Below are 14357 nucleotides of genomic sequence, written 5' to 3' on the forward strand. Positions count from 1 at the left end.
CAGAGCCTCAGAGGGCTGGCAGCTCTAGAGGCAGTCCACACAGGCAGGTACTGATCAACCCCAATCACACCTCATGGTAGCTCTCTGGTGCTCAGTACCAAAATCCCCTGCAGCAACCCCTTAGCACAGCCAACCTAAGCACCTGGCTGTCGGCCAGCCCGCGGGACTCGAGGGGACACCAGAAAGACTAGAGGGGCACTGCCAGTAAGGGAACATCTCGGGCCAGGGCTTGCTTCTCCAGGCTGCAGCCTAGTGCTGGCAGCATGAGGCTGATGACGTTTTGCCCTACATCCAGCCAAGCAGCAATGGGGGGAAGCAATGCTGGGGACCCCATATGGTCAGGGCCAGCCAGCAAAGCTCAGAGGCAGGGGAACGAGGCAGCCAGAGCCTTCCCAGACCCAGGGCAGGGCAAGCTCAGCTCCACATCATCTCCAGCTCCCACTGTGCTGCACTGGAGAAACATATTTATCTGCTCTCTTCTCCCAAACAGGAATAACCTGATTTTGGCAGAGATTGAGTTTTGCTCCCCAGGGCTCAGGAGGGGAGACATTACTTCATCCACTTCCCACAGGGACAGTAACTAACCCAGTGCAGGAAAACTCAATCTGATTGACAACCACAGAGCCGGAGGCAGACACTGCCCACATCTTCAACCTGCCCTTGAAGTTATTAATCCAGAAGCTGAAGCTGAGCACTCCCTTCCTTTCCCTGGGTGCGCAGAGCCACAAATGAGGCTCTGAGCCTGGGTCTGTGATCCACAGCAAACAAACCGAGACTTGATCGACGAGAGCTTTGCTCAGGAACTCAGCCCTCCCCATAAATTGTGTAGGAATTTGATGGAAAACAGGATATTAATCTGCCAAATACCCAGGTGGTTCCTCAGCAGGCTTTTAGCACGAGGCTAGAGGCTTCCAGCTGGACTAAAGCCACTGAGAACTATTGCTGTGCCCATCTCTTCTGGGGAAGCTGCTTTCTGGGGCTCTGCACCAAGAGGAGACAGGACAGTAATGGAGAAGACATTCCTCCCTGAGGGCTGGCTCTTCTTGGACACACTGCCTCCTAACATTCACAGCAAGGGCGAGAGCCTGCTCCTAGACTTGTGCTTCTGCGTTAGTCTCGCAGAGCCACCAAAGGGAAATGACCTGCGTAATTACTCTTACTAGTGGCAGCAATAAAAGCATCCCAGTACAGCGTGTCTGTCAGCCACGTACAAGCTCAGAGGGGCTTTGCTAATTACTGAAGTTTCCTGTGCTGACAAAGAGATCCCCAGGGATGTGGTGACTGATGGGTAAAAACTGTACAGAGGAATTTCAGCACCACACAACAGATCTCCTGGACTAGAAGCCTGTTTTAGCACCTTGCCACAGGGTCCGGTGGGCACTGCAGGCACCCACATACAAGCACAGAATCTGGTCCTACACCTTGAACACCACCCATCAGACCATAGCAGGTACTTCTTGGAGACAGAAGTCTAATGTGAGTCAGGATTTAGGGAGCTCTGAGCAGAGAAGCCATCCTCCTTCCACAGCTCCCAGCATCTCTCCAGCACCTCCTGTCTCTGGCAGCCTCCTTTACCCGCATGGGGCGCCTGACGCAGATGTTCTTGTTCCTGGCTGCTGCGGGACTGCCGAGTTTGTTGTGCACCTCTGGCACAGCTCTGGGAAGCTGTCACACATCTCCTTAACCACATGCCCCTGAGCGAAGCTCACCCTCCCACACCAAGCTGGTGCTACACCGTCGGGTTGCAATAAACATCACGACTGCAGCACACTGGGTCTGATGTACAAGCAGCAGCACTCAGAGCAACCAGCTTGGGCATCTCACGAGCACCGCTTGAGAGATAGAAGAGTATCTACGCTTTATGAATACTGACTTGGTTGGGACTAGACTTCACAAACTTACTTTCCCACATCCACACTGGGAGTCTAAAATTCATCTGGGAAGGGCCAAGCCACCAACAGGATTTTTAGTGGCAGAGTGCCAAACCCCTTCCAAACCTGTATGAGTGCTTGGCACACAGGCCTCGGAAACCCTTTCTGATACCATAACCTGATGTTAAGGTGATGAATAGGGATGTACTGTAGCCCAGAACATCCCAAGTCACCCTAATCTCAGTATAAACTGGGATTTTTCACACCCAGACCCATGTACATGGGGGAAATGGAGGAGTTTGGACATGTGTCCTGGGTTGCAGTGTATTCTATTACCATCCTCATGAGCTGTTGAAATCAGGTGGGGCAGTGTTTCCTTGCCTCCCCCACCTCCAGACTACCTTTCTGCTAATGGCCCATCAATGCCATGCAGCATGACTCCTTATCCCATGGTGAGATGCTCCACCCAGAGGGAGAAAACCAGCATTTCATCCTGGATATAATCTGAGATTCTGAATACCAGAGACGCTCTCTTTTCCACTGGATTTCCAGAGGACAGGAGCTACTCAGCCACCACTGGACTTTTCTGAGGAAGAGCAGATCTTCCTTCTACAGGATCACCACTTCGGGGGGACTGCAGCCACCATTCCACCAGACTGCTACCACCACCCTGATTAACAGGGTGTCAGGTCGTATCCTGACTCTGTTAGTTTAACCCAGGGTTATCTGTCTTTATATTTTCTTTTAATTTCTTTTAATTTTTTTTTTTATTTCCCTATTAAATTGTTATTCTGACTTGGTGTCTCCCACTAGTTTGTTTTCAAACTAGCACAACATGTAAAGCAGTGAAGGTCAAATTTTCATTGTAAATCATTATGCTCTTAGCAGTAAAGACATTTTCTTCACACTCATCTGTAAAGTTTGTAGCAACACAACTACCACCACACAGACAGCCTGTCCAGGGGACAGCACCTGCACTCCTGACCAGGACAGTGTAAAGGACACACAATTCTAATCAACCAAATAGTGGGCAAAGGGCAGAGCTCCATGTTTGCTTAAGCAATGCTAGGGACAGATTTGACTCAAGTTCAGCAAAAACTAAAACCACATAACATGCACCTGATCCTGTGTCAGTCACACTAACAACAGTGGGATTCACTGAGAACTACTGCCACTTGTGAGCAAGTCAATACAGACACACAGTAAAGCAAGGAAAACGCCTCCCAACACCCTACACTGATATTTTGCTCTTAGTGCCTCCGTTTCATAAGAAATGGTCTGTTGGTGGCTCTGAAATAGCAAACCATCTGCTTTTTGTATCCGAGTCACAAGAAGTCTGACAGCGCAGGACAAATCAGCCAGGGCTCGCCCCACCAGGCTGAGTAACATGGTCAGGTGCTCTGCGCTACGCCTGCAACAAGCGGCTTTTAAGACTGATTGATTAAATGTTTCAGTTTCACTTCAGCAATTAATCTCAGTAGCCTTTTACTTATTTGTATGCTTCAGATCTTGAGAGATAATCCCTTAATTATTCCTTGCTCCCCTTCTCAGTCTGTGGTTTATTGAAAAATAACCGCAACGCCGTTCTGACAGCAGGAATGAATCCTGGCTTCATGTCCCAGGTACCTGCACCATGTTCCGGGGAGGTTGCCCATCCCAGAGCCAGCTCATAGTTTGGTCCCTGTGGCCTACCCATGAAAATCACTTTTGCAAAGATTAACCATGGAAGAATCAGGTGTTTCAGTAAGAAGGTGGCTCAGGTTTTCAAAGCAAGCTGTGAAGATCCTGGCCCTGGATTCTTCACTTGGACTTTTCATGTCACATGGTATAAACCCCACAGCCCTAACCTCTAGTGTAGTTGGCCCTGATCTAACCCAGAAAAAGATCTATCCCTCTGAAGTTTATCCTATAGGTCCCCTATATGCATACAAATGAGGCACCTTTTGTCATTCTCTATCTGAAATTTCAGTTGTTCTGTCAAGAAAGTGTTACCCAAACCAATGAGCTTCTCTGAGTGAGCATAAACCATTCTCTGTGAATGTGTCATTGACTGAAAAATATTAAACAAAGCTGTGATAACTCAGAAGGCTACAAAGAGCATTTGGAAGATACAGGAGCATTTCTAGAACTTCTACAAACTCAAGACAATAAAATGCTCATTGCTGGGCTAAAGTATCACAGTTGCACCTAGGTGAGGGCATCACACTTCCCAGGACTGAAGTTCAGCAACAGGGACAAAACAAACCTCTCTTTCAGGCAAGAGGAAATGCACACCAAATGCATTCAGGCAACTGAGGAAGTGTCTCAACCAGCATCACAAGATACCTCTCCTGAACCAAGGCAGACAGAAGCATTTTAACATCGCACCTTTTCTTTAGTTTTTCCCTCTTAGTCTTAAAGTCAGTTACAAAGCTGACGGCATTTCTGTGGCCCGAGCTTGGCTTCTCATCACTGAATCACAGAATCATCTAGGTTGGAAAGGACCCCGGAGATCATCTAGTCCAACCGTTCTGCTAGCACAGTTCCCACCTACAGCGTATCCTTAAGCTCTAAATCGACCCTACTCTTGGACACCTCCAGGGATGGGGACTCCACCACCTCCCTGGGCAGCCCATTCCAACGCCTCACAACCCCTTCTGTAAAGAAATGCTTCCTAATATCTAGTCTGAACTTTCCCTGGCGCAACTTGAGGCCACTCCCTCTTGTCCTGTCGCTTTCTACTAGGCTAAAGAGGCTCAAACCCAGCTCTCTGCAGCTTCCTTTCAGGGAGTTGTAGAGGGTGATGAGGTCTCCCCTCAGCCTCCTCTTCTCCAGACTAAACAATCCCAGTTCCCTCAGCCGCTCCTCACAGGACATGTGTTCCAGACCCTGCACCAGCTTTGTAGCCCTTCTCTGGACACGCTTGAGTAACTCAGTGTCCTTTTTGTAGTGAGGGGCCCAAAACTGAACACAGGAATCAAGGTGCGGCCTCACCAGCGCCAAGTACAGGGCTCAGATCCCTTCCCTGTCCCTGCTGGCCACGCCAGTGCTGACACAAGCCAGGATGCCATTGGCCTTCTTGGCCCCCTGGGCACACTGCTGGCTCAATCACCCCCCAGGTCCCTCTCTGACTGGCAGCTCTCCAGCCACTCCTCCCCAAGCCTGTAGCCCTGCTGGGGGTTGTTGTGGCCCAAGGGCAGCCCCTGGCATTTGCCCTCAGTGAAACTCCCCCAGCTGGGCTCAGCCCATGGCTCCAGCCTGTCCAGGTCTCTCTGCAGCCTCCCTGCCCTCGAGCAGATCAACACTCCTGCCCAACTGGGTGTCATCTGCAAACTGACTGAGGGGGCACTCGATCCCCTCGTCCAGATCATCAATAAAGATGTTAAACAGGAGTGGCCCCAACACCCAGCCCTGGGGGACACCACTCGTGACTGGCCGTCAGCTGGACTTAACTCCGTTCACTACAACTCTCTGGGCCTGGTCAGCCAGTTTTTTTACCCAGCGAAGTGTGCGATTGTCCAAACCTCGAGCAGCCAGTTTTGCCAGGAGAATGCTGTGGGAAACGATGTCAAAGGCCTTACTAAAGTCAAGGTAAAAAACATCCACAGCCTTTCCCTCATCCAATAAGGTGGTCGCTCTGTCATAGAAGATCAGTTTTGTCAGGCAGGACCTGCCTTTCATAATCCTGCTGACTGGGCCTGAGCATCTGGTTGTCCCTCGTGTTGCATGATGGTACTCAGGATGAGCTGCTCCATCAGCTTCCCGGGCACTGATGTCAAGCTGACAGGCCTGTAATTTCCCGGATCAGCCTTCTGACCCTTCTTATAGATGGGTGTCACATTGGCCAATTTCCAATCAGTTGGGACCTCCCCGGTCAGCCAGGACTGCTGGGAAATGATAGTATAAATTTTATACTTATCTCAGGAGGCAGCAAGCACTCCCTGCCAAACCTCAAGAGCCCTCAAGTCCTGATGTTGTGAAGATATAGATGGGTAGAGGGCAACATAAAAAAAGGGTCTGTGGCAAGACACCGGAGAAGCAGTACAAGGGACAGAGGTGTGTAAGAGACAGGGGGCATTTAGAGAGAGTCCGACAGAGATATGCATTCCCCACGTTACACTTCAAACAGAGCATTGTCTAGGAATAAAACTTCACAGCTGCTGCATGTTCACACTGCAATGGAGAATCAAGGTTCCTCCTTCCTCCACCCAGCAACTCCCAGCAAAACAGCAAGACAAAAATCTCATTCCTACTTGAGGGGATCCACTTTAACAACCCCCTAAACACCAACTATTTGTCACTTTTTCCCTGAGGTAAAGAACAGGGGAGGTACACCTGGAGAGGGAATTAAGGTGGCTGTGACAACGGGAAACATGGCAGATGACCGTCACAGGGGTGTGCTGGGTGAAGAACCCGTGCTGACAGCAGGGATGGACCAGCACACAGCCACACAGGACACACGAACAGGCTCGGCCTTTGCCCCTTATCTGCTCACTTCTAAGCACTGAGATGTGCAGAGGTTTTGAAAGAAAAACATTTAGAAGTAGTTTGAAAAGCAAGTTTAACATTATTCTGCCTAGAAGGAGCTCTGTTCTGAAGGATGCAGAGAGCGTGCACCACGCAGTGCCCAGCACTTACCTGTGTCATAGTGAACTACCAGGGAACCGGAATGATCCCCGGTCTTCAGCGGGTGAAACTCCACTGTCACTTGCACGGCATCACCAACCCCAAGAGTCCCGATGGAGGGATCCACAGAGAAGGGGCTGCAACAGAGAGAAAGAGACACATCAGGGCTACTGTGGGTGATCCGGGAACTATACTCCTTTTGTGGTTAGCTCCACTTCAGCTCACTTGTGCAAGCAAGAAGCAAACAAGCCACAGCCAGTAGGAAAAAAAACCACCCAGAACACAGAGGATCAGAAATGGCACTACTGACTCTCACTTCTGATGAGATCCAGCTCTCCGAACATCCTGTGGTGTCAAACGACCTCATTTCCCCCATACTCTGGACCCCCTTCCCTGCAGGGAGGCTCAGGAGTCCGACTGCTGTCAATACAGCGGGAGGATGGGTTCTGAGGAGCACAGAGAGGGTGAGAGCGATCTGCCTGCACAACCTGACACTGACTTCCTCAGGAATCTCTCTTTTCCTGCCACCTATAAACTCCACCTCAAGAGATGCAAATGTCAGGGAAATTACCTGTCCCAGGGAGACTGCAGCCTAGTAATCAGACAGGGAAGTCTTTCTGGAAGACCAGAGAATAATTATGGTTTAATTTGCAGAATTCATTTTTTTACACCTTGAAAACATCCTAGTTTAGCCTAAGAAAGGGCATGTTTCATCGGCATAAATATGAAAGCTGCTCTAAGAAAAGGAGCAATCAGAAAAAGCTGAATAAGTGCAAACACAGATTAGAGTGATACAATGACATGGAAACAAGACACGGCAGGAGGATCCCCTGTACAGCCTGAACCGTTAAACCCCTGGCTAAAGGAAGTCCCATTACCAGGAGCACATCAAGGTGAGTTTAACAGGTTTTCTATGTATTCACAGCCACTGCAATCTGACACTCTGGGTTGTAATCCAAGCTCAATAACTGTTTGCTTGGCCCACCAGGCAAATTCTACGCAATACATTGGCAATAATTATGATTTTTACTTTGGATTTAATATGAGCAAGTATGATTTGTCACCAGGTGAATGGCTCTTGGCTGACAGACACAAAGCTCAGCGCTTTAATGCAAAGGGACAAGTCAGTGAAACATGCCTCTGCAGCTGGGCTTCATGGCTCTTCTACAGCCCCACTTAGAAAACAAGTTATTGGGTTTAGTGCTCTGCTGGTAGTCAATTTGTCACCTTAAAAAGATGTTCTGGAGAGTTTTACCGTGATTATTAGAGAATGCAACACACACAAAAATATTGAGAACAACTGAGCCATGCACAAGCTGAACCTTATAGTGACAGCTGATGAAATTGCTGGAGTTTCTGCCATTAAGGAGATGTCATTGCAATTAGGGGCCTGACCTGCTCCCATTACAACCAGTGAGAGCATTGCCACCGAAGCACAGGGCCTGCAATGTTTGTGTGCTGGGCCTGAGACTCTGGAGAGAGGAGGAAAGACAAGGCACCGCCAGTCTCAGAACTGGGCTGTTCTACAGGGTCCTGCATTCACACTGATGGTTATGCCAGAACTGCTGCAGGTCCCTGCCAGGGCTTGGGTGGGATCACTGCCTGGTGTGGGAAAGAGAGATTTGGGGGTTTTCCCCCCTTTTTTTTTTTTTTTTTCCAGAACAGAAAAGCTGCTAGTTAAGGAGGATCTCAGAGAACACTTCAGCACTACTTCCCATCCCATCACCTTCCTACTCCTTCCCCACGTCTACATACTCCTGCCCTCAGATGGATGGAAATAACACTCCTGAAGATATCTTCATCTTTTCAAATTGTCAGAAGATGGTCCAACCAAGTTCAGGACTCAGTTCTCAGGACTGAGAAACGGAGCACAAATCAGACACTGCATGTCCTACATCCCACCCCATGCTGTACCCACAAGACAACTCTCTTACTGCTGTAGCAGGAGCTCGTTATCCCTCACATGGACCTGGTTCTCCAAGACCCAGAGATACAAGCTCCATGGTTAAACTCCCCTGAATTTCAGTCACTGTCACTAAGCTGTTGTCTGCAGCCTACAGATAAAAAGAGATGCTAAGGAGAAACCTGACATAGCCACGTGTCCTGTCACGCATCCACTGCAAAACCCATGTGTCCTGCCTGTTTCCAGCTACGGCTGCAGTACAGCAGCTCAGATGCTCTGATTCCTTGTTGTTACCGTTTACCAACCATATTATCACACAACAGTGTTTTGCACAGAGACGATGAGCTCCTTTACCTCTCAGTGCTGATGCGGTAGCGAGCCTCCCGGTTACCGATGTTGCGAACCAGCAGAGTTTTCTGGGAGCTGTACTTGACTGGACAGACGGAGAAGTCCAGCTGGTCAGGGAAGTCCAGGATAGCTCGGGCACCTATAGCTCGGATTGGCACGATAAACTTTTCCCTTTCAGTGACGCAGGTGAGCTGGTAGAAATAATCCTGCAGGGAAAGAAACAATCTCAGCACAGTGCATTCAGTACCATTCCATGGCAGAAGGAAAACTGCTGTTTTCTACGACTCTAACAGTAACACCCAGTAATGTCAAAGTACTTTTTACCTTAATGACCTTTCATTCCTGCAGCGTGACTTGAACAGGGCTGTTAACTTGCAAAGAAAAAACAATCCCATTGATTCACCTGCTTTCACAGCAAGCTGGCAGAAGCAGACAGACAATGTTATCTGATACTTTGATTCGGAGACACCAAAATAGAGTAATTTTATGTGAGGGATTACAGCAGTAACGAGAACCCACTTTGATCACCACTGCAGATGATCAAAGGCTCCACTAAGCACCCAGTGGTGCCACAGCACTAACTCCAATCCCAGCAACGCAGCGACCTCACTGACGCTGGGCAGGGGATGCTCGGGTGCATTTTCAAAAGGACTTTGCCACGTGCACGACCAACGCTTAGTCGTCTTTGGTGAAATATTTAACAAGCTGGACAGGGGAATTGTTTTAATGTCAGGTGAGTGTAGGGTATGTGTGTATTTCCTACCCCTTCCCAGAGCATTATAGGGACAAGGCTGGAGACACACACCCTTAAAAAGCTATCTGATCTATCTCCCCACCCCAGAACAGGCTCAGCTCTACACCCAAACGATTCTTGCAAGATGTCTGACAAGCACTTAAAAGCACTAAAAATTCCACCCCTGCCCTCAGCAGCCTATTCCAGCTCTACCCTAGACTTAAGAGTTCTTCTTGTCTCTAATCACAGTTTCCCTTCCCAGCTCACCTAGCCTCATGGGACATGGGAAAGAGCTTTGCTTCCTCTCTGCTGCAGGGTTGATGCCTTGTTAGCATGCCTACCTGAGGCAGGTGGCAGCAGGAGCTGCAGGTGGGACACACTGGGACAGCCCTGCCAGAGCAAACTCAGCTGTGCTACTCCCCAGCACTGGCTTGTTCACAAGAGAGACAGACAGTCCCCCCAGCTGTCTGGCGTTTAGCAGTATGAAGGCAAATCAAACACCAAAATCATTGTACTGTAGGGAGGAGCAGATCCATCTCCAGACGGACAGTGTGGCATTGCAGTGCTGCAAGTATCCCCTTGTCCCCACTGAAATCACCGGTGAAACTGTTGCAGCAGGGCCAGGAGCCATTACCTCCAGCAGCTCTTATCAATGAGTCGATGAAAGCTCTGCATCTTATCACTCATTTGCTGTCCTGATCTTTTTCCCTCAGTGCTTTGAAGCCATCTGATATTTTTATCATTGTTGAAGCAGCCAGCAGATAATTCGATTTATGAATTGCACACAACAAACTCTCTTAACCAGAACAGATTCAGATTCCTCTCTGCTTGGGATTTCCTGCTCTCCCACACCCACCCCCTCCAAGCCTGGAAGGGACCTAGGGCAGCCAGAGGAGGCACAGACACAGAGCTACTGCTTTAACCCAGCAACTAACACCCAATGCTACCCACCAACTGAAGCTGAAGGTTGCTGTAACAGATGCTGTCACAGCCAAGATGTAAAAAGAATAAAGAAGGATCTTTTTCTCTACACATATCAAATATTCACATTGGACCTTGCAGAAGGGCTTTTGCTTCTCGTATTTGGAAGGTAAAATACAAGGAAGGAAGCTGCAGCAAACGACCTACAGAACTGCACATTTCAGGAGAGTGTTTCATCTTCATCAAGTCTTTCTGAATTAGCAATTTTGTACTCAATCCTGCAGCCTAAGCCATCTAAAATAAAAGGTACGGGCAGCCCATGTGAACTTAAAGCACCTACTATCTGGGTACTTCACATCCTGGACTGTTTAGATCCTCAGAAACCACATTAGCAAATGAAGAATGCTATTTACTTTTTTTGTTGTTGCTGTTACTTTGGCCACACTACTGTAACAAAGGCACTGTAAATCTACTTGGAAGCTGCCTGCCTTGTTAAGTCTTGGCATGCCATATTTACTTCTCTCTTCTAGATGCCAGGTTGACAGAGGATGATGCAAGGAGTTCAGATCAGCAGGGAGATAAAGAAAAAAGAAACTTCAACAGTTGGAGGTATTTAAAGGAAATAACAGGAAACCATTTTCAAGTCACTGTCATTGCTAAGGAGCAAGGGGATCCACAGCAATGTACAGAAGAGCCCAAGGAATAAATGCCTCCCCGGGATGTAACCCCCCAGAAGCAAGCACGTGCCACCTTCCTAGCTCTGGGGCCGGGGAGGGGCACTGGGACTGCCTGCACCAGGAAAGGGTGTTAAGGATTTCACCTGACTGTGGGTATTTCTAGGCTGCTTTATTAACAGCTTGGAGTTGGGCCATCACCTCAGTGAGTGGCAACAGCTCACAAAAGGCACCCTCTATATATGATATAACATACAATACAAAGAGTCTCTGGTGACTTTCCAGGAACTTTCGGCTCTCAATTCATCATCAATTTCAAAAGTCCTTTGTATTCCATAGTTTTAGCTAGTTCTTATCATTCCATTCCCATTCCTCTTTGGACACCACTGCTAACTGATGCAGCCTTTAGTCATCATGGTTACCTACCTTCTGGACAATCTTCATCATAACTCACTTCTAAACTTCCGAGAAAAGACTCAGAATGTTCTGTTTAACATATACTCAATCTATGTCTAACCTTTCATTACCTAACGTTCTAAGTTACCTGTGCTCTATTGTGAACAATATCTATTTATTAATTATTCCTGATATTAATAATATCCTAAGAGAAAAGCTTGTTCCTTTTACAAAGGGGCTTCTCCAGGTACACGAAGGCAAGGCTAAAGCAACAAGGATTTGGCCTCAGAGACAACCATGACCTTGAGAGAGCAAGTTGCCTCTCACCATTCATGCACAGGCACATTGTGTGCCGAGCCCCCTCTCCAGGGACGCCCTGGGACGCTGCATCCTGCACAAGGGTGGACTCAGCTCTTCAGAGTGCCCTGACCCTTCAGCCACGCTCTGTGACCCACCAGAATGGGACCTTGCACCAAGCTGAACAAAGCCTCAGGCCAAATGGGGGGAAAGCCAAGGGAAGAGGGGTGCCAGGCAGAAGCTGCCTGTTCAGGCTGCTGAGAACCCACAGTCTCATGAGCTTCTGCAAGCTGAATCACCCTCCCTTGGCAGGAGATAGAGGCTGCCGTTCTTCACGGCAGCACTGCCCTGCGTTACCAGCTCTGCTAGGCACTTGCTTACAGTCTGCGGGTACAGCTGGAACCAGTTTACAGCCTTATTGTACTTCGCAACTGCAAACCCTTAGATGGTTTCAAACCAGGTTTCTAAATAAACATGCCTGGTGAGAGAGGGGCTGCATCACTTCCATGCTTTAAAAATTGCTTTTAGACCCACCAGCTTCAGTCTACAGATTTTCATGAAAATACAACTTCATCCTTCATACAACTCCTCTCCCAGTTTCAAGGAAAACACCTGTCACTGTACAATGGTTCCTCTTCTCTTACCTTCGAGAAGCAAAAAGTTACAAGCTCTGGCCTGCAAAGTATCACCACTGGCATGAACTGCTTGTGTCTCAGAGGTGTCAGTTCAGGCTCTTTGCAAGCTCAGGTTAACGTTAATTACTGTCACAGTGATAGCAACCTTCACTGCCCAGTTCACCAGCAAACACAGGGGTCGGTTTTGCTGCATAACCAATCCTGAAGACTTCACTGAATTCCCTGCAGCAGACAACCGCAAAGAGATCCTTGTAGCACGAGGCAACATGGCAAGTCCCGCAGGGAAAGCTCCCTGCTGAAACCAGGATATCATAAAGGCTGGAAAATAAGGGCCATTAAAAGAGAGGGGAGACTGGAGGATGAAGACAGCTTCCCATGAGAAGGGGTGGCCCTTCTCCTGCCTTCCTCAGCCACCAATTCACAGGAGGTTTTGAAATCAGTCACTTGGCTCCAGGTTCATTTTGCACAGGGCCATTTGCCTTGATTTTCTGCCCCTTTCCTCCACGCAAGTCATCTTAAAAGGATACTCGGAATAGCTTCTGTGTGCTACCAAACATCTAACAGCGCCCAACTGAATTCTAATTTCAGTAATGCAATAACTTACCGACCTGTCGTATTTCATATTAATCATTGAGCATTAATTCAGTCCCTACTGAGAATCAGCAATGAATTTGGCAAACCTTACAGAATGAACTTGAATATATTGTATTACCACAGCTAAAAGAGTGAGAGAACAAAACAGAATAAGCTGTGCTATGTATTTGTATGCTTCTTGCTTCCTTCTTCCTCTAAGATAATCTATTAATAAGCCAAAGGACACACACAAATATATGTATTCCTGTCTATTGCCAGTCAGTTCCACGATGATTTCGAATTAGGCAGAGACTGTCAGACCATAATGCAAGGACACCCGAACACAGGGTGGCACGAGAACACCCACACCGTGCAGCTGAAGCCCCCAAACAGAAATGTGTACGTCAGAAGCAGCAGGAGTAACTAATTGGAAATGTTGCCCAACAGAAAAATTAGCATTTCTTATTTCTAAGGCAAGTGCCAATAAACAGAGACATGTCAGCTATTTATTTACTTTCTGACAGTCCCATCCTGTGGCACATTCCCAAATGACTGCAAGACAATAGGAAACTGCTCATTTTTCAAGCAAGGGCTACATGGCACATGGCATTTCAGCCACTAACAACTCACATCGTCCTTTTGTTTACAGCTTAGCCCCAATTTTACTCCCTTGAATCAGGAGTGACTTTGCTGAAGTCAGACTAACCCCGGGGAAGAACAGATTCAAACCAACTCACAGCAGGAGGAGTGCCCAGCCCTGGCAGAGGGGTTTGTACCTGCGTCCCAGCTCACGGGGTTATCCACCCTCCCTGCAGGTGACAGAGCAGCAGAGGGGCAGAGGCTGCTCAAAGGCAGCACTCGTAAGCCTTCCACAACCAACACGCAGGTGTTCTGCGTGCAAGCCACTGCCAGCCCGACACAGGCGGCTCTACAGAACCATTTCCCAAAGCCTCTTTGCTGAGGGGTTTTCAAGGTGCCGTGCACCTCCTGACTGTGCTGTTGATGCGTTTCTAGCTGAGCTACAGCACTCTGGAGCTTCACTGGCCCACACTCCATCAAGTATGAGACAAAATGTTCGATTCGTACAAAATCCTGATTCTGCTGTATAAATGCCCACGTGCTCCCCGCTGAGCAGCAGGCATCCCTCTCCCCATGCCCTGCACAACCCCCAGTGCAGCAGAAACCACCGGAGTGTCACTGCAGCTGTGCAGAGGACCTCTCGCTGGCACAGCTCCCTGCTCCATACACTTGACAGTTCAAGGGCAAGACAAGGGACAAAGTATTGGACACTGGTGTTCTTGAGGGTTCTCTCACCCCACTTGTATTTGTGGCGATGTTCACGTGTTGCTCTGCTGCCTCTCTAAACTCGAAGAGCAGCACTTGCCCTTCACGGGCACCAAT

General features: G+C 48.5%; 1 protein-coding gene across 9 annotated transcripts in view; it reads right to left on the reverse strand.

Annotated features, from left to right (window-relative positions):
• The window catches only part of LOC141970476 (hydrocephalus-inducing protein homolog), a 150349-nt gene that overhangs the window by 116698 nt on the left and 19294 nt on the right, over positions 1-14357 (reverse strand). For all 9 annotated transcript variants that reach the window (XR_012635192.1, XR_012635193.1, XR_012635194.1 and 6 more), the window contains exons 10-11: positions 8734-8933; positions 6489-6613 (exon numbers count right to left, since the gene is read on the reverse strand). Coding sequence is in view for 6 of the 9 variants with exons in the window: in XM_074927120.1 (XP_074783221.1) it covers positions 6489-6613; positions 8734-8933 (325 nt within the window). In the remaining 3 variants the exon portion in view is untranslated. The remainder of the gene's footprint in view (positions 1-6488; positions 6614-8733; positions 8934-14357) is intronic.

This window comes from Athene noctua, chromosome 25 (genome assembly GCF_965140245.1).
Source record: "Athene noctua chromosome 25, bAthNoc1.hap1.1, whole genome shotgun sequence".
In the NCBI taxonomy this organism is placed as follows: domain Eukaryota; kingdom Metazoa; phylum Chordata; class Aves; order Strigiformes; family Strigidae; genus Athene; species Athene noctua.